At 35.0% G+C, this 27,190-nt stretch overlaps 4 protein-coding genes across 5 annotated transcripts; 2 read left to right on the top strand and 2 right to left on the bottom strand.

The window, feature by feature from the left end:
* Nucleotides 1-959: 959 nt before the first annotated feature.
* On the top strand, nt 960-5,164 carry LOC107800763 (putative membrane protein At3g27390). The gene is made up of 9 exons (XM_016623991.2): nt 960-1,283; nt 1,393-1,501; nt 1,585-1,780; nt 1,864-1,997; nt 2,845-3,133; nt 3,228-3,334; nt 3,411-3,585; nt 3,862-4,310; nt 4,422-5,164. Exons 1-9 carry the CDS (start codon nt 1,199-1,201, stop codon nt 4,651-4,653), a joined length of 1,776 nt encoding a protein of 591 aa, XP_016479477.1. The 5' UTR covers nt 960-1,198; the 3' UTR covers nt 4,654-5,164.
* Nucleotides 5,165-13,550: 8,386 nt separating this feature from the next.
* LOC107800760 (uncharacterized) lies at nt 13,551-14,446 on the bottom strand. The gene is made up of 2 exons (XM_016623987.2): nt 13,940-14,446; nt 13,551-13,811 (listed from the first exon to the last, which is right to left on the bottom strand). Exons 1-2 carry the CDS (start codon nt 14,444-14,446, stop codon nt 13,551-13,553), a joined length of 768 nt encoding a protein of 255 aa, XP_016479473.2.
* A 3,471-nt stretch (nt 14,447-17,917) lies between these two features.
* On the bottom strand, nt 17,918-19,737 carry LOC107800762 (cyclin-dependent kinase inhibitor 7-like). 2 transcript variants are annotated; one of them, XM_016623989.2, is made up of 4 exons: nt 19,031-19,737; nt 18,762-18,802; nt 18,452-18,610; nt 17,918-18,326 (listed from the first exon to the last, which is right to left on the bottom strand). In XM_016623989.2, exons 1-4 carry the CDS (start codon nt 19,379-19,381, stop codon nt 18,251-18,253), a joined length of 627 nt encoding a protein of 208 aa, XP_016479475.1. In that variant the 5' UTR covers nt 19,382-19,737; the 3' UTR covers nt 17,918-18,250. The 2 variants fall into 2 exon arrangements, with proteins under 2 accessions (XP_016479475.1, NP_001312619.1); NM_001325690.1 differs by having other exon boundaries at nt 17,923-18,326; nt 18,452-18,607; nt 19,031-19,464.
* A 1,321-nt stretch (nt 19,738-21,058) lies between these two features.
* On the top strand, nt 21,059-23,805 carry LOC142176810 (uncharacterized). Its single transcript, XM_075245178.1, has 8 exons — nt 21,059-21,164; nt 21,273-21,886; nt 22,025-22,238; nt 22,335-22,444; nt 22,559-22,621; nt 22,817-23,044; nt 23,147-23,262; nt 23,559-23,805. The coding sequence occupies exons 1-8, from the start codon at nt 21,059-21,061 to the stop codon at nt 23,803-23,805; spliced, it is 1,698 nt and encodes a 565-aa protein (XP_075101279.1).
* Nucleotides 23,806-27,190: the final 3,385 nt, after the last annotated feature.

Here is a 27,190-nt window from a genome sequence, read left to right as displayed (position 1 = left end):
ATGAATTGACAGGTTTATGGAACAATTAGCTAAAACATGACGGTTTCTTCACTTCAGTCAAAATTAATCGCCTGCTAGCATTGACTATCATCTTTGGCAGCCCCCGTCGGAGGACGGAAACTTTTCTGTTTTGTGCTTCACACGTAACCCACCACATGCCTCCTTTGCTTCTTATACTATTCACTACTATTATTTTCATTTCATAATCTTTTTGTAATAAAAGCACATCCAATTACAAAGAAAAAAAAAATACATTGCCCATATATATCTTCAACAAATGTAGTATCTAAGGCTTATTTTGCCGCAAAAAGAAAATTTGTTTTAACCCCCATTTCTCTTCTAGTCATATTACACAGAAAAATAAGTGGTATTTGTAATATTTTTCTTTTTAATTTTTTTTTTTTTTGGAGATACGAGCAGGCGGTGAATGTGCGAGGGAATTTTGTTATGTGTAAGTTGAAGATGCAGATATTAAGTGCTAAACTTTTTATATTGCACTTTTGAAAATTTAAATCAATAGATTCTGAATACCAGATAATCAAGTAAAAAGAAATAAATCATGAGACTGCAACTTCAATTTATAGTATAATAGCAGTTTGCTCGTAATATCTAAATTTAGAAATTCGGCTTAGTTTTTGTGTGGATTTCTTGCAGTCTAAGTTGTAATATCTTAGTCATTTGAAAATAGGTAGCAGAACTTCAGGTACATTAATTATTATGAGAAGAAATCAAGTAGTAGAAGCTATTCCTTTTGAAGCATAAGCAATATTTCAACTTCTTCGCCTCAGTTTCTAGAAGACAAAAATATATTTTATTGGTGTTTCCAGGATTTTCAAAATAAGTTAGCTGACTTTAATTTATGAAAGAAATAGCGAAGAAAGAAAAGTCGTGCAAAATTATTTTGATATTATAATATAACAAAAGTTGCACGCCAAATTATCTTCCAATGACTCAGACTCATCCCTAAGCAAAATTAGAAGCCTCCTTACGTCATGGACCAAGGCAATAACTCTTAAAGAGTCTTCGTTTCAAGCTAATTGGTTTAAAATCATACTCCATCTTCTTTGTCTCTTGTCCCAGAAACCTGCCCGCCCAGCTTCTCTCTTTTTTTTCTCTCATCCCAAGTTTAATTTCAACAAAATTGTCCTTCTTAGTTCATCTCCCCAGTTTCTGTTTTTTCTTAACACAAAAACTAGACATGTCCAACAACGTGGACAATTGGCTCAATGCCGTCTATGTGGTTTTTGCGTTTTGCTCTGCTTTACTTTTGGGTGCTCTTAAAAGTTAGTAATCTTTTCTACCCTTGAAGATTTTTAATATATGAATTTGTGATTATTTGCTCTGATATTATGTGTCATTCTTGGTTCTCAATTCCAAAATTTGATGATGCAGGTGTGTTAGTGGGTCCAATTGCTGGCCTTATACTTATTATAGGAAATGTTGGAGTAATCCTATGTCTCTTCCCAGCACATGTTTTCTGGACAGTTTACACCCTTTTCAAGTAAATGCTTTTCTTAGGCCATTGTCCAAAGTTGAATTCTGTATTTTTATGATTATAACATGCATTTCTTCGTTCTTGAACAGGACTAATAGATTTGATGCGCCACTTAAAGTTGTTTTCTTGTTTGCTTTGCCTGCGTTATTTGGAATATGGTTGGTTTTAAGCATAGCTGGTACTGTTCTTGTGGGAGTTGGATATGGCTTCTTTGCTCCCTGGGTTTCTGCTTTTGAAGCTTTTAGACATGACGACGAATTTAACAAGTTTATTCATTGCATTGTGGTAAGAATCCCTTCTTGTTTGGTACTGCAGTTTAGTTAGTATTATAATGTCTTTTTGTTGATTTTGATTTGGTCAACTTTTAGGATGGAACATGGGGAACCATAAAAGGTAGCTGCACTGCCGTCCGAGATTGTGCAGATATGTGTTATCATTCTTATCCAATGTATTTGAAAGAGCTGCGTCATTCGCCTTCTTCTCTTGACCTTCAACCTTTTAGGTTTGTTTCTATATAAAAACTTTCAGAGAAAAAAGAAATAGGGGAGAATGAATCTGTCTCATTGTTGTACACGGTATCATGCTCATTTTCTATTAGCACGGAGTAGTATTTTGAGGAAAAAGTCAATAAATGTGGTTGACTTTCCCCCACGCCCAGGGGCGGAGGGAGAGCATTAACTATGGGTTCGTCGGTAACTTTTGTTAAAACTCAGTGTTTGTATTAGAAAATTTATAAAATACGTATAAATATTTAATTGCAAACCCAGTAGCTAAGACGAGTTATGGGTTCGGTGACGAATTCAGAACTCATAAACTTCAAATTCTAGCTCCGCCTCCGTGCCCTCAATAATCACATTAAGATATTTTCGACACTAGGAATAGTATACTGAGGAAGAAAAGAAAAAGAGTAGCAATCAAGAAAAATAAGATGGAAAAAAGGTAATGCTAAGTGTAGAAACTAGAAAATGATAAGAAAAAGTCTGAAGAACTGATCAGTGAAGATGAGAAGAGATTTTTTTGGATGAATTCTAGGAAGTTTTATAAGTATTAAGTAGCAGACATTACCCAAAAATAAGGTAGATGAAGCCATTCAAAAAGAGATTAAATTATGTGTACGGACATCGTACAATATTTTTACACCATAAAGTTAAGATGACCTACAACAACATGTAACCATCTATAGTATTCCTAGTTGGGTAACTAATGTCGTAAAATAACCTGCTTCACAAGGTTAAAATACACTAATAGCCAGCGGATAGTTGAATTGAATGGTGGTTGTCCAGGGAATTGAATACCAGTATTTCACAATTCACACATTATGTAGTAATATGCTTAGTCTTGTATTGCAGATTCATCCATGTACCAGGATGTATCATGGTTGGTATACTAGGTCTGATTGTGGAAATTCCTCTTTACACTGCTATAGCCGTAGTCAAGAGCCCATTTATGTTGTTCAAGGGATGGTACCGACTCATACATGATCTGATCAGTCGCGAAGGTCCATTTCTTGAAACTGCTTGCATTCCTATTGCTGGATTGACTATCCTTCTGTGGCCTCTTGTTGTCATTGGAAGTGTTGTAATGGCTATCTTCTCTAGCTTTTTCATTGGATTATATGGTGCTGTTATTGTCTATCAGGTAATTAATTTATTTCTTTGCCTCATTAGTTTCTCAATTCTGCTATTTTAGTGTGACAGTCGGATTTATTATTAGTAAAACTATCTGAATTCAGGAAAGGTCCTTCCAAAGAGGTGTTGCTTTTGTGATTGCAATGGTGGCAGAGTTTGACGAGTATACAAACGATTGGCTTTATCTTCGAGAAGGGTCCATTCTTCCAAAGTAATTACTCAAGTTCTTCATTTTTACTCTGTGCTGTTTTCTTATCTAAGTTACTGATCAGCTTAATCTTTGCCAGGCCTCGTTATCGAAACAAGAAGTCATCCAACTCGTCGGAGTACTCTGTGAAACGAAATGGTTCAGTACAAGGCAGATTAAACTCTATATTTGCTGAAGCACCTGCAATGCTTGTGCCGAGCCTAACCTCATCTAGATCAGTCAGGGAGGCAATACAAGAAGTGAAAACGGTGCAGGTATGCTTTTCTTTCTGCATTGTTTTACGGGTTTTTTAGTAAAAGGTACACCAGAAGAAAAGGCTAAATTAGCAAGAATGCTGACAAACATGTGAAATGATCTACTCGAGTAAACATCCCTATGACCCTATATCTACGTTGAGAAAATAATTAAGTAAAGAAAGGGGCCAGTGAGATGGTCACACAATTCAACAGAAATTTCATATACTGAATCCTATTTTCTTGTCTAGGAAACTATGAATTTGGGTAATTGACATCTCACAAAAAATGTAACAGGTGTGGCAGAACATGATAAGATCATGTGAATTAAGGGGCAAGGAATTATTGGACGCGAAAGTGATAACTCCCAGCGACCTAGATGATTGGTTGAAGGCGAAACATGGACTTGATGTTGCAGTCGTGAATGTTGGTTTACCATGTTATACATTTCTACAGATCATCTTCTATTCCATTAAAGCTGGATCGTACGGATTGTTCCTTCTCGAGGATCTTGAGATCACTCACCTGAACAGACCTCAAGACAGATTATTGGACTGGTTTTTCCAACCAGTTATGGTCCTAAAGGAACAAATTAGAGTCCTAAGTCTAGAAGAAGGTGAAATGAGGTTTTTAGAGAAAGTTGTACTTTTCGAAAGCAATTCTGAACGCTTTAAGGCCTGGGAAAATGGAAGCTTGGCGCCTCAAGATTCTCTTAGAGCTGCTCAAATTGAAGGCATAAGCCGAAGGTAAGCCTCTTCTTTAAATTTTCATTAACATTTGAAGGGTTGAAACAAGATTTATTCTTGGATTTGAGTGTGGTGGTACAGTAAATGATGAAATTATGTTGCTTTTGGCAGGATGGTGGGAATGGTTAGAAGTGTTTCTAAGTTTCCTACTTATAGAAGGAAATTCAGACAAATAGTGAAAACATTGATCATGTATTCCAATCCTAAGGAAGGTTCCACGCGATCCATTTCCCAATCTGTAACGAAGAACAGTTCCACGCGATCCATTCCTCATTCTGTAACCAAGAACAGTTCCACCAAATCAGGGTCCACGAGATCAAATGGTTCCCTGGAAATTGTTTGAACGCTTGTGGACTATTTAATTTCACCGGATCAAGTCTAAGTTGGATTAGTTCTTTAAGTCCCATTGAATTGAAAGGTGAGTTCAGTTGATATTCATATTTGAAAGACTTCACAAAGTAGGCTAAAATTTGAAATCCAAGCTCAAGTCTCTGCCTAGGGACATCTTCTGTAGCTTGAAAATATCTTGACAGAGATAGCCAAGAACATCAAGAAAGGTTTAAGGCGTAGAGTGGTAGACAATCCAGTCTTATTCTATCAACGGAAGATCTAGAGGGACGTTTAAGAGATCATATTTGTCACAGGAGGTTCATTGAGGACAAGTTATTGACAAAGTTGTTTAAAGAATTACTTGCTTCTTTTTTCGAATTCAGTTATTTTTCCCTATTTGAAACTTGTATAGACATGGGTTTTTCTCTCTCAAAAGAGTGAGGTTTAGAGTTGGAGATGGTGTAAATTCTTTTATTCAATTGCTAAGATAGTGGATCATTCTAAGTTTTTTTTCCTCTTTTCAAGATGGATATTTCAGTATGCTGTAGACTGGATAAATTGGCGTCAAAATGGTCTAGTTTCCCTTGTAAATGCAGTTCAATTTCTCCTTCCTCTGTCATATTGGGGGAAACAAAAGTGATAAATAGTGTTTATTAGTCTCAAGACAAATGAAGTTCGCTTTTTGATTAGAAAGTAAAACCAAAGCTGGTGTTAGAACTAAGGATACAGTGTTACAGTTTAGGCATATGTTCCTTCAGTGGATTTACTCCATAGGAATAAATCTCTTTTGTTAGTGTAGGTCAAATTATTCTAGAAACAGGAATTTTGTGCTGTTGTTCTCAGGAAAAGGCAATTTGTCAAGATTGAAGACTCCAGAGCTAGACTTGCATAGGTATACACATAATTTTCTTCTACCATTCACGCTTTGTTGAATTTAGTTAATCTGCAACCTTCTTCCCGTCATTAAATTATGTTTCACAGCTATTCAAATTAAGGCTCTCTTAGCGTTGCCTAATCCATTATTTTGCTGCACTAATATGACTCTCAAAGCTAATTAGCTATACTTTTATACCAATTAAGAAATCCAACAAGGAAAAGCTAATTAACAACGGTAATTTGCAGGGGCAAATTAAAAGAAGTAGAAAAGACAGCTAGCTAGCGGAACTAATTAAACCAATTTAGAGGAATTTTATCTTAGTTGTCCCTTCGTTTAAGTTTTAACAAGTCTTTTCACTTTTGAATGAAGAGTTGAATATACAGCTACTATGTTTTAAATTCCAACAATGACCAAAAAATATATAGAGAAATAGCTAGTATAAACTATACAAGCCGCCTTACTGCCTTACTAATATAAGCCGCCTTATAACTAATATAGTTGACAACTGAATATTGGGCTTATTATTCATTATACTGTTCTTGCTTCATTCATACGTGAACTGGAAACATTAAAAGTTAACTTCTCCATGATGCATTCCTTAAGCTATTTTGATATCTTTCTGAAATTTAACAAAAAATTCTAATTCCACTAAAACTGAAAATACGTGAATAATTTATCATTTTGAATCTGGTGGGTATCTCTATAGTTACTTGATATCTAGTTTGTCAATTTATTTGTCACTTTTTGCTCATCATCAAGAGTTAGTTTCTTAAATTATGTGAAAGGCAACGACCCTAACGTTACTTGGGCCAATTAGGACAAAGAGAGTATTCTATTCATATTAATTAACTGAGTCAACTAGCCATTTGCTTGGTACTTTTTTGTTGATCACCCATATGCCACTTAACTTGTACCAAACTTGATATTGGAACAAATCTGGAAAAATATAATACCAGATAAAGATGCAACAGTATAACGGCAGAGGTAAACCCGAGATTTTAACGTGACAAGGGCATCACTATTTTGCTCAACCAGTGGCCTGTAAAGGCTTTTAGAGTTTTAGTGTTCAAAGTTTCAAATTATTTATATAATAATTTTCAAGATATATATACATATACAAGATTTCTGATGAAGTTTACGGGATCCGATGACCTTTCAATATTACACATAGGTGCGCCTCCGAGTATAACCGGACCTTGGTCTTGTGGCATTAAAAGTAACCATGAGACGATCTGCCAAAATAAGTGTTAACGGATATGACGCTGTTTTATTTGGAAAATCAGGTAAACGTTAGAACATTAGCGCCAAAAAGAACACATAAAAGGGGTAACATCAATTGATCCACATTTAGCACTAAGCCACTTTATGCTAGGAACAGTATATACCCCAATGGTGCTACTCCAGAATTTAATGTGGTATACATAACGAAGCAGCAGGTACACTACCCAATATAAGGTCTCATAAGCAGATCCAAGAAGAATGCTTATGTAACAAATGATGTAAGCAGCAGTTTTTGCGTATTTTTTTTTACTGCTGTGCCACTCCTTTCCGCTAGACCAACTAAAAGTCCTTGACGCACGCGCCCGCTCTTTGCTATTGTTTTATGGTTTTCAATCTCGAGCAATTAAGATTCCTATATTACCCTCAATGTTTAAATTTTGATATAATTACATTTAATATATTTAATTAGTAATTACCAATTTTATACCATAATATAAAAATAACGGTACATTAATTGTACTGTATATCCTTCCTAAATTAATGGTACCGTATATTCCTCCAAATCCCCCCCTCCACGTTTCTCTCTCACAAACTCACACCCTCACCCACGTATCACCTCACACCCACATTTCAAACCCATTATTTCCTCTGCTAAATCCAGAGAACATATGTAACTCCCACCATTAGCATCCAATTTCAAGTTTTTTCTTCTACAACCAGTCAAAATTGAAGTCAAATCTTCAAAGTTCATACACACATTTATCTTCAATTTCAAATTTTCTCAATGAAGAAGAACAAATCTTCAAAGCACCGCCCTAAAAAAGCTAGAGAAGCTGATATACCTTCTTTCGATTTGGGTGTATTATCACCACATTCACCCAAAAAGCAAGGGAAATCTTCACATGCAATTGTACATATGAAGCATAGTCTTTTTCCACGTCAAATCAGGGCTGAAGCTATAACTAAACAAAAACATGATTTTGATGCTGGAGAATCTTCGAGGCCAATCAAACAAGCGGAAAGGAAACGAAAAGAGATAGTGTCGATGATTTTGTAGAAGATGTGTCTATCAGTATACCTGGAAAGAAAGCGAAAGGGGCTCCCAGTTCAAAAACTCCCAAAAAGAAGAAAAATTCAAAAAAAAAACCTAGTGTTAAATCTCCTAAAAATGTTCGAAAACAGTCATTGGTGAAGGTAATAATTTAGTAATTTCTTCATTAGTTATTTTGTTTGTTTTAGTTATTAAAAATCTACATAATCTGTATTGTTTCTGCTTTGTAGATTTTTTGTAGTAATTTTGTATATAAATTGCAAATGTATCTATGTTTTTTAAGCACTGAATTAATGTGAGATTATTTGTCTTCATTTTGAAGATTAACTGTAGCTTTGTTGATCTGTATTAACATTGTTGATATTTTGTATATTTTTTGAAGTTATTTTGTAGATAGATTGCAATTGTTTCTATATTTTTAAGCACTGTATTAATGTGAGATTATATTTATTGATTGTGCAGAATGAACATTTTTTTGCATCCCATAATGTTGATTATGAGGTTCTTAGATTCCAGATATTATGTGACCCTAGCATTCCTAAACAAATTAAAGAGCTTTTGTCTCCAAATGGTTTGAAGCTATTCAAGAAGATATGATTTGGTTATTTACTGTCATTTCTCAATTTATGCATGCAAAATCAAGCTATCCATCTTCTTATGAAGTATGAATTGAATTCATCCGATGCTTCCTATTTTTTAACTGAGTTAAAAGGTAAGAGGTTAAATTTTGGATTGAGAGAGTTTGCATTAATAACTGGTCTTAGATGTGAGGTGACAGACTTTGGTTACACTCTGAATCATGTCAGTAAGATAATGAGCAATTACTTTCCAAACAAGGCAAAAGTGGAGAAGACATACCTAAAACAGATTGTAACCAACAAAAGCTGGGTAGATGATGAGGATGCAGTAAAATTATGTATTCTATATCTCATAGAATCCTTCATTTTTCCTTCAGAGAGAGACCATATTGGGTTGGTAGATCATTTTAGGTTTTATTTGTTGGAATCCGGTCAGTACGAGACTTTTGCATGAGGTATTCAGTCTTACAGACAGTTGATTGAATTAGTTAGGCACAAGCTAAATCCTTTCGTTCATTCTTATCTCATTCGAGGATTCCCACTAGCCATGCAAGTATGGTTGTATGAGTGTTGCTCCTCCGTCAACACTGATATAGCTATAATAATTTCTAATTCAATCCATCGCATACTTAACTGGTCAGCTAGTAAGGGTCAGATTTGGTTAGCTGCAATTGAAAACAGAATGATCAAGCTTGAATGAATGAAGGTAGATGGTTTTTATTTATGATTATATAATTTACCTATAAAATATCTACAATTGTATACATATTCTGCCTTAATCAAGCTAATTTATTTTTTTCCTTATTCAGTTCACCAACATAAATGAATCACCTGAAGAGCTTTCAATGATGTCTTTGCCTGATAAAGTTGAGTACATATTTGAATAGGTTGAACATGTTTCTGAGGATCCCAAAGTTGATGCTCCTCCATTGGAACCCAAAGAATCAACTGGAAAAGAGGACAAGGAATCTATTCTTCGTAAAATAAGCAAGTTAAAAAGAGGTCTTGAGAAGGTAACATGTATTCCTAAACAGCATTGTGATGTATACATAATAGTGCATCTGTTCTTTAGTGTATGTTAAGACATATTCTGAAGTTAACTATGTATTTTTTTAATTATGTAGGTCGATGAAAAGCTTGAAAAATTTAGGAAAGATGTCTTTGAAGAACTAGGTAGCCTTCGAGTGCTAATAAATGAGTCAGCCAAGAATGTTTGCAGGTGATAAATAATCCAAATGATCAAGTTGATGCAAATATAAAATTTCAATTTTATTCAAATTAACAAAACTATTTATGTCACCTCTAAAATATATGTCCTAACTAATATAAAACTTTCAGTTTGCTGGGAGTTCAACCAAAAATACTGACCAACCAAAAGGCAATAACAATTAGCAATTTTAGTTCAGTAGTGGAGAACCAGTGCAGGCTAGCACCAGTAAAATGGGTATCTACAAAATAACTCCACTTTATCTATAATTATCTACAGAATATCTATAAAATATCTACAAGTTATCTACACAATAACTATAATTTGTCTATATTATATATACAAAATATATATAAATAAATATAGCATATTTGGCACAGCTCTACAGATTTATTTGGATCTTATAACTCACCTACATATCTTCTTAAACTGTCAAGCCACTACTATCCATTATGATTTAACATTTTTAATGAAAAAATAGAACATGTTGAAGGTGCATTTGGTAAAGAAAATCATCCAGCACGTGTTGATTTATATACACATTTTGAAGGGGCAGTTGATGAAGAGAATGCAGGTATGAAAATGTATTCAAGTATATTTTCTTTAAGCTAGATATACATGGTGTTACAGAGAGGAAGATATGCATGCACAATCTTCAATTAACGGAGTGACAGTAGCAGCTAAAACAGAACAACAGAATCAGGAAGATGACAATGTAGGTGAAGAGGCAGACTATGTGAATGTAGGTGATTCAGAAGACTTCGGAGGTGAGAAGAAGGAGGTTACACTTGATGATTTCGAGCTGCCTGATAACTTCTCCCAGTTGGTTAAGTTCGGCGAGCATATACAAGATGAAACAACACCCGTGCATCAAGGTAGAACAAGGCAGCCGGGAAAGCATGCCCGATCACCATTTCTCCCTTTATACACTTCTGGTGGCAGCACCTCGGTTGGACCTCAAATTTTTCACCTCTAGCACCCATTTACTAGTGTTATTGGTTAAAATGTAGATCCTGAGTTGTTGGATCAATTTCACAAGTGGTTATACCACGATACCGACACAGGTTCAAAGAGGTTAGTTTTCACAATTTGACACTTTTATTCCAGTATTCATCTTTTACACATCCACTTCATGCAACAATTTTATTTTAATTTGTATTTGTTTATATAGGAGGAAGGCTTTGTATTCTATAAAGGACAACCAAATTAAGCCATGGTTAGATCTTGGAGTGAAAAAGGTTGATGACAAGAAGGAGTGGTTGTTTTCCCTGGCACACCCAGGACATGTCCTCAATGACTCGGTAAGATTCAATGTATTTGATTTGTAGATTTTTTATAGATAATTTGTATTCTGATTGTAGATGAATTGTAGTTATTTTGTAGTTTTCTGTAGAATATTTGAAGATAACTTGTAGAATAAATGCAATTTGTTTTTGTTGCAGCACATTAATGTTATAATGTATTACTTGAGGAAAAGAGGTAAGTATGGCCCCCACGACAAGACCAGGTTTACTACAACCGATTGTGTGTTCAAGACTAGGATTGATCAGATTTATGAAAAGTTCCAAAATTCTCCTCAAGAAAAGAAGTTTTCTGTTGTCAAAACCCAGGACGTTGTAGCAGAATATATATTGGGGTATAGACTACTCGCAAATGTTGCATGGGATGAAGTTGATTATGTCATCATGCCCGTCAACATTGTAGAAAAATTCCACTGGGTGTTGGTTGTTTTTGGCATTGCAGACAGACAATTTTATGCGCATGATTCCATGGTCTCTTCACGCAATCACCCAATTGTTGAATCTTGTGTCAACAAGTTTTCTGTTATTATCCCTTTGTATTTGTCATGCACCGGTTTTTATGGGAAGCGTAAAGACATCAACTTCAAGAATACAAAGGCATACATTGAGAAAGCTGTTACCGACCCTCTTAACATTCAGTGGATCGTCGGAGAGATACCACAACAAAAAGAAGGATCACTGTAACAAAAATCTTTTTTCTTTCTATACATTTAACCCTTTTTTCCTAATGGTTTGGTAAATTTTGACATTTTTTTTATCTTTGCAGTGATTGTGGTGTATTTGTTGCTGCCTTTGCAGGGTATGTTAGTCTTGGAGAGTTATCAATTCCGGCTTGAAGACCTTTTTAATATTGATCAACACCGTAGATGCTATGGAGTGCTACTTTGGGACTATGCTAGAAAGAAGCAGGATCATGGGGCAATTAGTGAAAGTGAGGTGACAGGAAAATTGGCTAGGAGAAAAGGTGCACCAGCTTTGAATGAGAAAATACGAGTCCAGAGGAAGAAGAAGTAGTTGTAATGTTTTGCATTAAACATGTAGTACAATTGTTTAGTTGATGACTTGATGCTAGTTTAGAAGAAAGATGGTAGACAAGTTTTTGAACAATATTCTTGTGTTTTAATTGTAGCAGACTTGCGTTACAATTATAGTAGCCTTTATTTTTTTTTCTTATCCAGTATAGTAGTTCAAATGGAAACATTCTGTTGGTTTTATATTAACTTGTTGAATCTTTACAGTACTTGATCTTCATTATTTTAGCATATAAATCCTTTCCAGCTGAATTTTTATACAATTATTCTGTCAACGCAAAAAATGTGTAATTATTTTGTTGTTTTTTTGTAGATAAAATAGGGCTAGGCATGTATCGGGTAAAACCGATAACCCAAACCGTTAATTGTTTATTGGGTTATCGGTATCGGGTTATTGGGTTAACAGTTCGATAACAGTTTAGAATTTTTTCACTATTGGGTTATCCGTTCGGGCCTTGGTTTACCAATTTTGTTAATGGATTAACCGATAACCTAATAAGAATTAATAAAATTATGATTATACCCTTAAGTATATACAAATGCTATCTCTCCTATTCTTTCTCAACCGCACTCTTCAGTTGCTTCATCTTCATTCTTCATAGACCTTACTAGTTACTTCTAGCGTAAGTATTTAGTATACTATATGTGGATTTCTCTCTTTTTTGCTTTAACTCCAGTGAATTGTCTTCTCTTTTTTGCTTAACTCTATATTGAGTTATCTTATCGGGTAAACCGATAACCGGACCGATAATGATCGATAACCGATTAACCGATACCCGATATCTTATCGGTTCGGTTATCAGTTTATTAAATTTGTAAACCGATAATCGATATGCTAAACCAATAATATTCATAACCAAACCGAACCGACCGATGCCTACCCCTAAGATAAAGTGTAAAAATCAGTAACTAAATATTTTGTTGCTTTTACATTTAATTTGTTGAATGTAAAAAGTACCTGATATGTATTATTTTTAGCATATAACTTCTTTCTAGCTGAAATATAATCTAGCTATTATGGCAGCTCTAGCTATTGTAGTTTTTTTGTAGTTGAATTTGTAGAAAAGTTTAACAATATTTTTGTTGCTTTTATATTCATTTGTTGAATGTAAACAGTACTTGATCTACAATATTTTACTATATAACTCCTTTCCTACTGATTTATAATGTAGTTACTCTGTCAATTCCAGTTAATGTAATTTTTTTCTAATTGTATTGTAGATAAATTGCAAAAATATATTAACAACAATGTATAGGATGCTATAGATAGTAAAAAAGTGGTAGATTATATATATAGAAACCATTCATAAACAAATCACTCTATGAAAGTATTATCTCAATACAGAAAAATCCTAACTAACTACATTATGATCTTAAAAAACCTCAACAATTACACATCAAAATCTGTTATCCTGAACTCACCAAAAATATTATGAAATTTTCTGTTAACTACATAAAATTTTATTTCTTTTTGGGTGCATTCTTGCAAGATCTTTTGTTATGCCTTTCTCCTCCGCAGTTGCCACATGAAACCTTGTACTTCTTTGAATTTATTTCATCATATGTTTTGTATCTTTCTTTTTGAGGTCTTCATGGCTGCCTTTTCCCTCCTGTAGGTGGATTTACTACTTTTTCAGATATATATTATGGCACATTCCATTTGCTTGCATCAGGTAGGAGATTTACTGGTATTTCATAAGTACACAAGAGGTTCTTCCTTGTGTAATAAGGAGAACAATATTGTTCAAAAGACTCATCTCTGTGTCTTAAAGCAGCCAAAGCATGTGGACAAGGAAATTCATCAAGCTGGAATTGCCCACAACTACATCTCTTATTTTCAAGACAAACAATATAGCGCCTCACACCATTTAGTACTGTATGGATGCAGTCTGTTGAAGCCCTCACCTACGATTACATTACAAACAAAAAAACAATTCATATACGGTTTAACTCAAAATATCTACAAAATATCTACAAATTATCTACATTGTCCTGTATAAATTAATTTGATGCAATAAATGATCAGATCTTACTCTAAGCTTGTGCGACAATGTTCTGTTGTCATCCAACTCTTTGTTGAATTTGAACCCAAGGTATGTGAATGTACCCTTTGCTTTCAATAACTTTTCCTTCATCCAACGTTCAAGAAGGGTCCTCATATACTGTAATAGTTCTACTATCGGCAGTTCTCTTGCATATTTTGTTACAACATTCAACGACTCTGCAATGTTTGATGTCATAGTCCAAGTTCTGTTCACCGTAGCATGTACTCGAGACCATCTATGATAGCCAATATCGTATAAGTATGCTTTAACACGGGGGTCAATCTCTTCAATCTTTGACATCCTTTCATTAAATTCATCAAGCGTGTATGACCATGCCGTGGCATAGTACAATTCACTTAACTTTAGATGTTCTTTCTTGAACTTTGCCCGTATATTTGTCCAAATATGCCACATGCAAGAATAATGTGGTATGCTGGGATGAACAATAGATGTTGCCTTCAAGATACTCTCATTACGATTCGAAACAACACACATATTTGGTCTTTCACCATATGCATGTTTGAATTGCTCAAAAAATCACTTCCATGATGCGTTATTTTCTGAATCAACAACAACATATGCCAATAGTAATATGGTACCTACATTATGTGGAAAAAATCAATTAATTGGCTGTAGGAAAAATGCAGAAGAAGACATATACATACAAACTACAACTTTTCTATAATATATCTACAAAAAATTTACAAGTACTACAAAAAACATACAAGCTACAATATTTCTACAATAAAACTTCAATACCTGCTGCATCTATTGTACTAGCTGTTAGCATTATTTCCCTGTATGCTGACGTTAAGAAGGTCCCATCAACTACTACAACTGACCTACAATATTCCCAACCACTAATTGACGTAAAAATCGCAATAAATACATACAAGAAGCAGTCATCGTCCGGCCTTTTCAATTTAACTACATACCCCGGATAAGTTATCGTCCGGCTGTATGAGTCAGCAGGATGACCTCTCAAAAACTGTAAAGCCTTTTCCTTTGCTCTCCAAGCTTGCATGTAGGTTAGATTCACGCCGTGTTCAGACAACATGTCAAATTGTATGTCTTTTGGTGTGTAAATTGTCTTAGGATCAGAATATTTTGGAATAACCATGCTACCAACTACCATGGCAGTAGGTTTGGTTGTATGAATGTATTGTCCATTAAAGAGCATGTGTGCTGACTGTCGAAATTTCTGACCTTGAACATTGCAGAATCATTTATGCTAGTTGCCTTGAAGTGCCATGTACAGTTTTCACCAACACATATCAGCTAGTAGCTACAAAATAAATACAATTTAAACGTTGTTTTAAAATGTAGATTTAAAAAGAAAAAGACTGTTTTAGCTTAAATGATCACATTATACAATTTATATAGAACACAACTACAATTCATCTACAATACAAATAAACATTAACATAAGAAAAAACTGAAGAAGTAAAAAATTACAAATAAACTACAAAATTAAAAAATTAAAGATCTTTGACCATTCATATGTTCATACCTTCTAACACTAGATTTTTTAACCCTGAATTGGAACTTGTGCATGACAGAATAGTGCTTCATTGCAGTTGCAATTGTTTGCTTGTCTTGGTATACTTGTCCTACTTCAATAAAACTTGGTGTACTATCTATTATTATTATACTTTCATATTCCTCTATAACGGAAGATGTTGGCACATCAAGTAACTTTAGTGTTCCAGACGTTGGACCTGCACGAAAATAAAGATAAATACTGTTATGAACATTTTGTAGAAATTTTGTAGATAATTTGTACAAACATTGAAATTCTGTATTTCATATTAATTTTTCAAATGATATGCAGTTTTATTGTAGAATAAATGTAGAAATTTTGTAGATATTATGAGAATCCATACTAATATATATATATATATATTTACTATGACATGTGGTTTATTTGTAGTTAAAATGTAGATAAAGTGTAGGATATGGACATACAACCAGAATTTGATAGAAAAATTAACAAGCCAAATCTGCAGCTGTGTTCTCATTGGTGATACTCAATTTCATATTGAAATCACGAACAATTATACATAGCGGATATGATCCTAAGTTTTTGTTTTCCTTTTTCGTCTCCATGTATACACGAACACCCACATCGTTCCTAATTTTCATTGGAAGACAATGCTCATTGACAATGTATTTGATTTCTATAATTTTTTCGGATGTATCGATCATTAATTGCTGTGCTATTGTAGAAATCAATAGACTATAACTCGCATCCTCATCGACTACAATGCCATCGACCTGAAATTTTCTAAATCTCCCATATCTATCCCAATTCTCATTCAGTTGTAGCATAATTGAGATTTTGGACATAATTGCATTTGTTGCAGAAGAATTGTAGAAAATTTAGTTGTTTTTGATTTGTGAAGTCAGAAAAAAGATTGAAACAGAGTGTTTCACATAAATAGAGTAGCTAAATTTGAAACGAAACTGACGATAATTATTAATGTACGTGATTTGCGTTGTAGAAGATCTGGAAGAATATTTAATTCCTCAATTTTAACGCGCCTAAATAAGAAAGCCTACAGCTACAATGATTCCTTATTTAATGAATTGTCTATATTTTGTAGAAATACTATTAGCATGACGGGTAATATGCAAACTATGAACATATTTGGTAATATAGTTTCCTATATGGTATAGGAACGAAAATTTTCCTAAATTGTATTAGTGGAAAAAACTACTCGGGCCTTTAACAATTTTCCCATCTCAAAGATGTGTTTGTGTTTCCACAGGGGCGGGGCGGGTAGGATATGGATGGGTCAAAACGAATAATGCAAAAAATGGATAAATTGTCTGACCCGACCCATAGTTAATACAGTTAAATAACGGGCTAACGGACGAATAATATGGATATTCATATTATACATGACTTCTTGAATATGATCACTTTTGGAAAATCTCTAATCTCCCAATTTGAGAAACCCCCAAATTGAGGGTTTACAAATGTAAAAGTTAAACCCATTAGTTATCCATGGATAATATGGTTTTTATTCATATTTGGTCCGTTTTTTAAAAAAAGTTCATTATCCAGCTCATCGTTTAATGAATAATATAGGAGGATAATTATTTTCTTTTAACCATTTTGCCATCACTATTTACACCTAAAATCCTAATAGGAGGCGCAAATCACCGTGTATAACCTGTGGGCCTCAACTTTTCGCCTCTCTAGGGCTTGGTACTATGAGAAATGGGCATTCATGAAATGCAAGTATTTTACTAGTTTGCTAATTCAGAATTCTAACTTGTGCAATTAAAATCAATGGATCAGTTAACTCAATTTTTTAACCCGACGAATTACTGTATAACCAGTCTACTATTCCTCAATCACCAGGCCAAAGAGTGTAGAATACTGGACCTCCTCTTCAACAACTTTTACTCCATGCTCATTTTAAAATTTCCTGTACTATACTTCATGTGTCTTTTTCCTGGGGCTAGAAAGAGCACATGCGGGTTAGCTTTCGTGCATAATGCCTTTTACCAATGAAATGAAACCCAAATTACCAAAAGAAAAAACAGAGATGGAAGCAGTAATAATTTGGCCAAGTGCGTAGTGTACTTTGTTCTGCATGGAGAGGGTCCAGAATACTCAAAGCCCACATGGGATAGGATAACCTTTCCATTAAACACGTGCCCGTAACTTACACGGCAAGGCCTACTGCTGCGTTTTCTGTACTGTAAGCTACTATCACTGCCTTCAGCGAATATTCTAGTGCTCCCTCTTTGACGTCAGTGGTTTAGTTCCATTCTCACTATCAGAGAATGTACATTTTGCGATACATTCGAACAGAATCACCAAAAATCAAAGACGAAACATTTCAGTGTAGCAATGTCTACAACGGTCTACTTACTGAAGAGCACAATTGCATTGCTCAAATACAAAATTCACCCAATTGTATTGTGAGAGTGAATACATTAGGTATTTTGAGAGGATTTAATAAAAAAGAGGTTTCTTCTCATTTCTCAGTTGTAAATTTGGAGTTCAGCTTCGGCGTGCACAAACTACTTTTAATTATCACAAAGGGAGACCGTTTTGCTCCCATACGTGGAAAGAAAGAAGAGAACTAACTGTACATATCCAAACTTAAATTAAACCATAAATAAAAAGAAAAAAGGAGAAAAAGAGAGAACTATTTTAGAAGGGCGAATACTTAAATATACTAGGAAATACTAGAATCAGTGCGCTACCAGGAAATTAGATTGAGAAGCTCGTGGTCTTAGCTTGTAAAATCGTGTTGTTAATCTTGCTAAAATCTCCATTCATCGTCATGGTTTTACAGTCGAACGGACCCACTCGTAGTGACCTTCCAATGGCTCCTCCTTCACAAAGTCAAAGTTGTACCTGAAGCACGCAAATTTTATAAGAATGTGTTAAAAATTTGAAGAAAATAGGAGAAAAAAACAAACTTCATAATTAGAATGTGTTAACGCGAATGTCAGAAAAAAAAGAAAGAGAGAGAAATGTACTTTTTGGTAAATCGTTTAAGGATATCTTTCTCGGCTGCAGCAAAGAATTCTTCAAGGTCAGTCTCCGAGGGCATTTTTTCCTCCGTTAATCGGCGGCGAGATTTGGGATGGTGTGCTCTCGTCGTTGGCTCCATTTGGCGTAGTTCAGCTTTAATACTACTACAGAGAGACGCTTTGTAAACGACGGGTGGAATTGAAGGCTTCATAGAGAGATATTTGAAACGGCAGAAAGGAACTAAGCGGCTGGTGAAGTGAAGAGACGGGGAGAGGAAACATATATAAGCGTGAAAATGAAATGACGCATATTTACCTCTCTTTACTCTTTGACGTTGCAATCTCCACTGTCTCCTCCTGAAAATTCAAATATTCAGACCGTCGGCAATTTCAACCAAAAAAAACAAGAAAAATAAAAGCTATGAACATCACTAATTCAACAGAATTTATAGTGCGACAAGACAATTAACAATACTTTAAATGCAGCAAGTTGATACGATTAAAATTGAATGAATCATATACTATATACGAGTGAATCAATAGAATAAAAACCGGAAAGCAAAATTCGAAGACTTTTGCACATACTTCCAGATCTAGGGATTTCGAGCTTCCATTACTTGCACAGCAAGATGCTAAAGCGTCATCAAAGTCAGAGCTCAGAGCAGCGTTCTCCTTTGGGGAACTGAGCTCGCTCGTCGGAGTAACTAAACTCTCTTGTGCAACTAAAATATCTTCAGAGTGACTTCTAACACAAGCTACAGTCGGTAACATCTCTAAATCACCATCACACATCTTCCTCTTCTTTGCGTGGTCGGCAACCTCTAAAACCTCCCGTTCAGCTGATGCTGTCATCTTCACTGCTACCTCTTCCACCTTGCCAACCTCCATAACCGTCATTTCTCCAATTCCCTTCGACTTGCTCTTATATCTTCTCATCGATGTTTCAATATCTCTCCAATTACGATCCTTCTTTAATTTCCCGCTATTACTTTCGCAATAATTTTGATAGTAGTATTTTTCTCTTCATTGGAGTACTCAAATTTTATGCAATCTAGAATTTTTTCTCTCCCAATTAACGCTTACGTCTTATTTAAATTCTCTCTTCGTCGGACACGGATTCTTCTTTGCTATAAACTACTGGAATTACAGCATTTTTGGACACCAGAATCGTACGATCTGAATGAGGATATCTTTCTTTTGCAGCAGCAGCAGCACTTTGTTTCAGTGTGGGGGAGAGAAGAAGTGTTGAGAGACGGTGATGGTGATAATGATGATGATGATAGGCCAATTCTATTGAATGATTCGATTGGGTTCGTGTATTATTGGTCGCTTAGTCATGTGGTCCATACCTCTAATGTGACGGGGGATCTTTTCCTTACCGTAACGGGAATTTGACGTCCGTTAGTCATAATAATACTTCGAGAAGAATAAACAGGACTAAAGTCATAACGTTCCTTTTCTCAAAACTGTTACACAAATTTGCTGGAACATGTTGAATGGATTTACTTTCAAAGGCATTTAATTGGATTAACAGATAATTTTAAATGCTTTTAAGTAGATAAAGTAAAAAAGTATTTTTTAAGAACTTGTTTTTAAGCTAAAATGATAAAAATAAGCCAAAAACTAGAATTCCTAACTTACGACTTTTGACTTAAAAGTCATTTACAACAAGCCCATCCAAACGGGCTCTAAGATTCCAATCTCCACTTGTTTTAATTTTAGACTTTTAACGAAAAAAATTTATTTAAATAATTTTAAGTTGAAAGACATTCCTTCGCCAATCTTAATATTTATGTTAAAACTATATATAGAGTCTTAATAAATATATAATTAAAACTATATATAGTTGGGTATCAGTGTATTAATATTATCATTATTTTGTAAGCAAGACCAACTAGTTAAATGAAGATGACCCATGCCATATATACCACTTTTTTTTTAACCACCCATGTATACCACTTGACCATGTGGAGTTTAATAGTTTTCCTTCATGTGAGGGCCTGAAACAAGACTATTTTACCGTTAAATTTAGTACTTGTTAGCCAAATAAAATTAAAAGAAATTGTGATTGACTCTCTTAACGTTTTGGGTTGATACCTAGAATATCTACTAGACAAGCTGGGAATGAAAGATCTATTTCATCCTTCAGCTTGAGGGGGAGTGTTGAGTATAGTGGGTCCCACTTATTTAATAGTTAAATGTTATTAGTTATAACTACACTTAGCTGTTAATTAGTGATAGTATAAATAGAGTAGTCGGTTAGTTACACTATACACAATTATCATTTTCTTTCTTCTGAGTTGTGTAATAACAGAGCTTTCTTCTTCATCTCTTTTCCTTCTTCTAGAATCTTTATATGCCATGGCTGTAGCTCCTTAACATGGTATCAGAGCTTGGTGCTCGATTTCCTTAAGCTCAGCCGTGAGAAAACTTAGATTCTTCAGCTATATCAAATCATCTGCTCATCAATTTGATCGAGCCATTTTCAATACGAAACTCTCTCTGCACAATCTAGGGTTGGGGAATTTTTGATTTTCTGGTTGAATCAAGGTCAAATTGCGTCTAAGAGTAAGTAATTTCTTATTTTCTAGTGAAGATCTCGCTGCTGTGCCAATGTCGATCAATGAAAATATAGATGGCTCTCCTATTACTGCGTCAACTTCTACAGAACTTGTAGATCACAACCATCCTCTCTACATTCATCCATCGGATACTCAAGGTTATGTTCTAATTTCTATTTAGCTTCAAGGTTCAGAAAACTATTCTATTTGTAGTATATCTATAAAAATTGTATTGCATGGTAAAAATAAGCTAGGATTTGTTCTAGGTATATGTAGAAAAAACAGATATGATACTAGTTTACATGAATTGTGGGATAGGTGCAATGCTATTGTACTTGCTTGGATAATGAACACAATTTCACCAAGCTTAATTAGTTCAGTGATCTATGCTTCGGATGCCTACACAGTGTGGGAAGACCTTAAGAAAAGATTTGATAGAGATAATGCATCTAGGGCTTGCTATTTGCACAAGGAAATTGCCATATTAACTCAAGGCATATCCTATGTGTCTGTACACTACACTAAACTGAGAGAATTATGGGATGAGTATGAGACTTTGACTCCTCCACCTACTTGTGGTTGTGCTGAATCGAGGAAATATGTAGAGCACTATCAGATACAGAAGTTATATCAATTTCTCACAGGGTTAAATGAGTCCTATGAGAATGCAAAGAATCATGTTCTCATGACTCGCCCCTTACCTAATCTGAACCAAGCTTATGCTATGATAGTCAATGTGAAAAGCCAGAGAATTGATGAAAAATGTGTATTTTTTGAGGGTAATGAAGCTGCTATGATGAGTAATAAGGGATATTCTGGAGGACAGACTAACAATAATCCTAATGGATGGTTTATAGGTGGATATAATAGTGGAGGACAGGTTAACACCAATTTCAGTGGAGGCTATAGACCTAGAAATTCATTTGGTAAAGGTGTTGTTTGGTGTGACTACTGCAAATAAAAAGGTCACACTAGAGAGAATTGTTTTAAGCTTCATGGCTATCCTTCTGACTTCAAGAACAAGTGGAAAGGAGGGAAACCAAATGCTCAAGCTAACAGTGTGACTAGTTATGGTGTTTCAACCTCAGATATCCAAGGTCAAGGACATCAGACACCAGTAACCTCTCCAGCTCACTTCTTTACTCAGGAACAGTACCAGCAAATTCAGCATTTGTTGAACAAGGATAAGGAAGCTGAACCTGTTGCGAGTGCTGTCACTGCAGGAACAACAGGTAGTATACATGCATGTATGACAAGCCTAATACATAGTAACTGGATTATAAACACATGAGCAACAAATCATATGGTTCATAGCCTGCACTTACTAGAGAAGTATGATGAAATACCAGAAAATGCTAGGAATAAAGTTCATTTATCAGCAGGAGAACAAGTGTCTATTACTCATACTTATATTTGTTCATTCTTCAAAAATAAGAAGGTTCAGAATATCCTTCACATTCCAGAATTCAAATATAATCTCCTCTCAGTGTCCAAACTCACAAAGGAGTTGCAGTGTCTAGCAACATTTTACCTTGATTTCTGTATCTTTCAGGAACTCTCAAGTGGGAAGGTGTTAGGGATTGGTAAAGAAGAGTTGGGACTATACATTCTCAAGGTAGAAGACAGATCAATATTCCATCATCAATGCACTCATTCAAATTCAATTGTATATACCATTCCAGGTGACATCAATAAATGCATTAATCTAGCAAGTAATAAGACTTGAGATGTATCCTCTTTGTGGCATCAAAGATTAGGACACGCTCCTTTAAAGGTTTTGAGATCTGTAGGTGCTTTGCATAATATGCAGCTGAAGGAACATCATTGTACTGTGTGTCCCGTAGCTAAGCAATCAAGATTACCTTTCCCTACTAGCTCTTCTTGTTCCAAGTATATTTTTGATATTGTGCATGGTGATGTCTGGAGGCCATATAAGGTGGCTACACATGATGAAAAGAGATACTTTCTGACCTTAGTCAATGAATACTCCAGGTTTTCCTGGTTATTTTTACTGCATTCTAAATCAGATACAGTTGAAGTAATCAAAAGCTTTATAGCAATGGTCTCAACACAGTTTGATCACAAACTCAAGTGTCTAAGAACAGATAATGACACATAATTTTTTAATGATCAAATGTAGTTATTGTTGAAGACTCAAGGTATAGTACATCAAAGCTCTTGCACATATATCCCTAAACAAAATGAGGTTGTTGAGAGAAAACACAGGTCTATTCTAGACATGGCTAGAGCACTCAGGTTCCAAGCCTTCCTACCTCTCAAGTTTTGGGGAGAATGTGTATCTACAACAACTTATCTTCTCAATCGTTTGCCTACTGTACTGTTACTAGTCAAATCTCCCTTTGAAAAGCTATTTCAAAAAGCTCCTTCATTGCAACATCTGAAAGTATTTGGCAGTCTGTGTTATGCAACTACCATGAAGAAAGGAGATAAATTCTATCCAAAGCAATTCTAGCTGTACACATGGGGTATTACTCAACTCATAAGGGATATATTCTCTAGAATTTGTGTTCAAAAAGGTTCTTTATTAGCAGGGACACGGTGTTCAAAGAAGAAGTGTTTCCTTTTAAGCATATAGCTTCTGATGCTTCTTCCTTATTCCCTGTCTTAGAGCTAGTAGAACAATCTACTCAGCCAGCTGTTGATCTTAATGATGTTGAGTATCCTGCAGCTTCTCCTAGTCAATTTCCTACAACCACACCTGGCCAACACTCTATAGATGCAGTTGAATCTCCTTCCTCATCTCTTTCTTCCATCTCAATTCCTTCAAACCTTGGCTAGCCTATTCTGTCTTCACCAAGCTCTCTACCTCTTTCTGCTGGTGCACCTTCTTCTCCTTCCTTAGCACTCAGAAAATAATCAAGGATCACCAAACCACATGTGTGGCTAGCTGATTATGTGGTTCTATCAACTAAGTCAACATATCCTATTTCAAATTATGTAGCCTATCCTCTGCCTATAAGTTTTCTCTTGTTGCATTTTTAGCTATTGTATAACCTAAATCCTTCTTAGAAATCAGTAGGGATCCCAAGTGGGTTGAAGCTATGAAAGCAGAAATCTCAACTCTTGAAGAAAACAACACTTGGTCTATTGTTCCTCTTCCTCCTGGCAAAGTTCATATAGGGTGTAAGTGGGTGTTTAAAGTCAAATACAAATATTATGGTTAAGTGGAGAGGTATAAGGCCAGGTTGGTGGTCAAAGGTTACAGTTAGCAAGAAGGTTTGGACTACACAGAAACTTTCTCTCATGTGGCAAAAATGGTTACTGTGAGAGCTGTGGTTGCATTAGCTGCTGCTTTAGGATGGTATGTGTTTCAAATGGATGTTCACAATGCCTTTCTTCAAGGAGATCTTCTTGAAGAGGTATATATGCATGTTCCTGATGGCTTTTCAAGTTAGGGGGAGTGTCAGCATGTGTGCAGATTGCATAAGTCACTCTATGGATTAAAACATGCTCCTAGACAGTGGAACCTAAAAATGACTGAAGCTCTTATAGATATAGGATTTGCACAAAGTCACTATGACTACTCCTTATTTGCTCAGAAGATAGATTCTGAATTGGTAGTTATCCTTGTCTATGTGGATGACCTTCTAGTGACTGGGAGGAGTCTAAGTCTAATCCAACAAGTCAGGAAGGATTTGCAAGATAGGTTCAAAATGAAAGATCTTGGTAAACAAAAATATTTTCTAGGAATTGAGTTCTCTAGATACCAGGAAGGAATTGTTATGTGCCAAAGGAAGTATGCTCTGGAACTAGTCTCTAAACTAGGGCTAGCAGGTGCAAAGCCAGCAGCAACACCTCTGGAGTTCAATCACAAGCTCACATCCATTGAGTATGACAAGCAAATAACAGAAGCTGGATCTACAGATGATAGAGAACTTGAAGACAAGGGAAGCTATTAGATACTAGTTGGAAGGTTGTTGTACATAATCATGACAAAGCCAGATATTGCCTTTGTGGTTCATTAATAAAAAAACAGGGAACTGTATCCAGGAGCTGCTAAAGCTGAATTTAGAAGTATGATATCTACTGTAGTAGAGGTGGTGTGGATAACAAGACTTTTTAGGGAGCTGAGAGTTGAAATAGTTCAGCCTATACAATTGCATTATAACAGTAAGGCTGCAATACAAATTGCAGCTCACCCTGTCTTTCATGAATGAACCAAACATATTGACATTGATTGTCATTTTGTGAGGGAGAAACTGGTTCAAGGCCTGATTAAAACTCAATATGTCAGAACAACTGAGCAGTTGGAAGATCTGTTAACTAAGAGTCTATGCAAGCCATAACACGAATATCTACTAGACAAGCTGGGAATGAAAGATCTATTTCATCCTTCAGCTTGAGGGGGAGTGTTGAGTATAGTGGGTCCCACTTATTTAATAGTTAAATGTTATTAGTTATAACTACACTTAGCTGTTAATTAGTGATAGTATAAATAGATAGTCGCTTAGTTACACTACACACAATTATCATTTTCTTTTTCTCAGTTGTGTAATTACAGAGCTTTCTTCTTCATCTCTTTTCCTTATTCTAGAATCTTCATCTGCCATGGCTGTAGCTCCTTAATAAATACCATTGAAATTAACAGAAGAATAATAATTGTCACAGAATATTGGAATATCAAAAATACTCACTAATTATTATATGACGCCAAACTTGTTTGTGCATTGACAATATTTTTAGGTGTCAAAATTAAAGCGAGGTATAAGACAAAGAGAAAAACATGAAAACTTTCCTTTCAATTTTTTTTTGAAAAAATCTTAATATAGTTCGAGCAGAAGTGCATATATTGAAACTTATATCTTATTCTGTCTTTTTACTTCCCTTAAACTTCATGTTGGTGAAAATACAATTACAGTTGAAAAATAAAATGAAGAAAATAAAATATCTTAAGGCTGAGGTGCGGATATCTCGCTCTCTTTAAGGAGATTCTAGCTCACTACAGCAAAGTCTTTACTAGTCCAGCAATAATCTTCTTGACTTGTCTCCCCTAAGATACAACAGCCCGATCACGTCGTATGACTCGAACAAACTATGGACAAGTTGTTGAGTCCAAAGCTCCACCAAGATGAACACCTTCCTTCAACAAAAGTAAAAACTCTCTTTTTTTTCCACAATTTAACCTTACTTTATTGAAACATTCTCAATTATTTTTCACATACCACATTATGGAAGAAAGACTCCTATTTATAGGTGTAGAAATTCTTGCTTGAATTAAATTGGAAGAAAGTGGGGTAGTAAGTTATGAAATCATGGAGAACATGAGAGAAGAGTTACAAAAGAGTTATGGATATTTTCTACATCATGGAGTAGTGGGAGTTATGACCATTTTCTATATTATGGAGTAGTGAGAGTTATGACATATTTTATTTTAATATTAAAATACTAAAATACTAACATTTTCCCACTCACTTTAATATTAAAATATATAAGAGAGTTTACCAGTTGAAGGGAGACTATTATGCATAATGAAGGTGTGCTCTGCATTGAACCTTCACTTAGCAAAACAACAATCTTTACTCCAGAGTCAGTAGTGGTCTCAGACATGAACTATGACTGCTTTAGGAAAATAAATTATCACTACTTACACATAATAATCAAGGTGTTGACCTGAGTTTTATTAGCTAGCACATTACGGCCTTGTGCTATCCCGGTTTTCATGAGTGGTTTTGAGAACAAGCCCAATTCTCATAGAAAGTGGCCTACTTCCACACTCACATAGGTGAAATCTGTCAAGGGTGCTCCTGTAACACTAACACTCCACTCTTACGAGCTACATATTTTCATTAAAAGTTAATAAAACTCAACCTCACAAATCATTACAGGATAAATGCACTCACATCATAAGGATAGAACAATAAAAAATAGTGCATTTCAAACCAAGCCATCATATGATTCGTTCTTCCCATTGAACCTGGTTATAAGATCTCTAATCCTCATGTTGGGTTTCCTCATATATGACTTATGAGCTTGTGGTCTTCAATCCTATCTCCCTCGATGTGCTCCAGACCTTTTCTTTTGCTAAGGCCTTAGTCAGTGGATCTGCAAGATTATCACAAGATTTTAACATAATCAACATTAATAGCACCACTTGTCAAATATGATATCATAGTACTATATTTCTCCTTATATGTCGGGATTTACAGTTGTAATAACGGTTTTG

The sequence above is a fragment of the Nicotiana tabacum genome, chromosome 3 (assembly GCF_000715075.1).
Source record: "Nicotiana tabacum cultivar K326 chromosome 3, ASM71507v2, whole genome shotgun sequence".
NCBI classification, from domain to species: domain Eukaryota; kingdom Viridiplantae; phylum Streptophyta; class Magnoliopsida; order Solanales; family Solanaceae; genus Nicotiana; species Nicotiana tabacum.
This window is presented reverse-complemented; position numbering and strand designations above follow the sequence as displayed.

Bases quoted from the DNA above. Each gene is read 5' to 3' on its own strand.
- LOC107800763 (XM_016623991.2), top strand. From the start codon at position 1,199: ATGTCCAACAACGTGGACAATTGGCTCAATGCCGTCTATGTGGTTTTT. The intron at 3,335-3,410 runs GTAATTACTCAA...AATCTTTGCCAG, and splicing joins GAAGGGTCCATTCTTCCAAA to GCCTCGTTATCGAAACAAGA. The intron at 4,311-4,421 runs GTAAGCCTCTTC...TGCTTTTGGCAG, and splicing joins ATTGAAGGCATAAGCCGAAG to GATGGTGGGAATGGTTAGAA.
- LOC107800760 (XM_016623987.2), bottom strand. From the start codon at position 14,446: ATGTGTGTTGTTTCGAATCGTAATGAGAGTATCTTGAAGGCAACATCT. The intron at 13,812-13,939 runs GTAAGATCTGAT...ATGTAATCGTAG, and splicing joins CATTGTCGCACAAGCTTAGA to GTGAGGGCTTCAACAGACTG.
- LOC107800762 (XM_016623989.2), bottom strand. From the start codon at position 19,381: ATGAGAAGATATAAGAGCAAGTCGAAGGGAATTGGAGAAATGACGGTT. The intron at 18,803-19,030 runs GTATGTGCAAAA...TTGAATTTTCAG, and splicing joins CGAAATCCCTAGATCTGGAA to GAGGAGACAGTGGAGATTGC. The intron at 18,327-18,451 runs GTACATTTCTCT...TGCGTGCTTCAG, and splicing joins CTTAAACGATTTACCAAAAA to GTACAACTTTGACTTTGTGA.
- LOC142176810 (XM_075245178.1), top strand. From the start codon at position 21,059: ATGTCGATCAATGAAAATATAGATGGCTCTCCTATTACTGCGTCAACT. The intron at 22,445-22,558 runs GTTCAGAATATC...TGTATCTTTCAG, and splicing joins CATTCTTCAAAAATAAGAAG to GAACTCTCAAGTGGGAAGGT. The intron at 22,622-22,816 runs GTAGAAGACAGA...CATAATATGCAG, and splicing joins TGGGACTATACATTCTCAAG to CTGAAGGAACATCATTGTAC.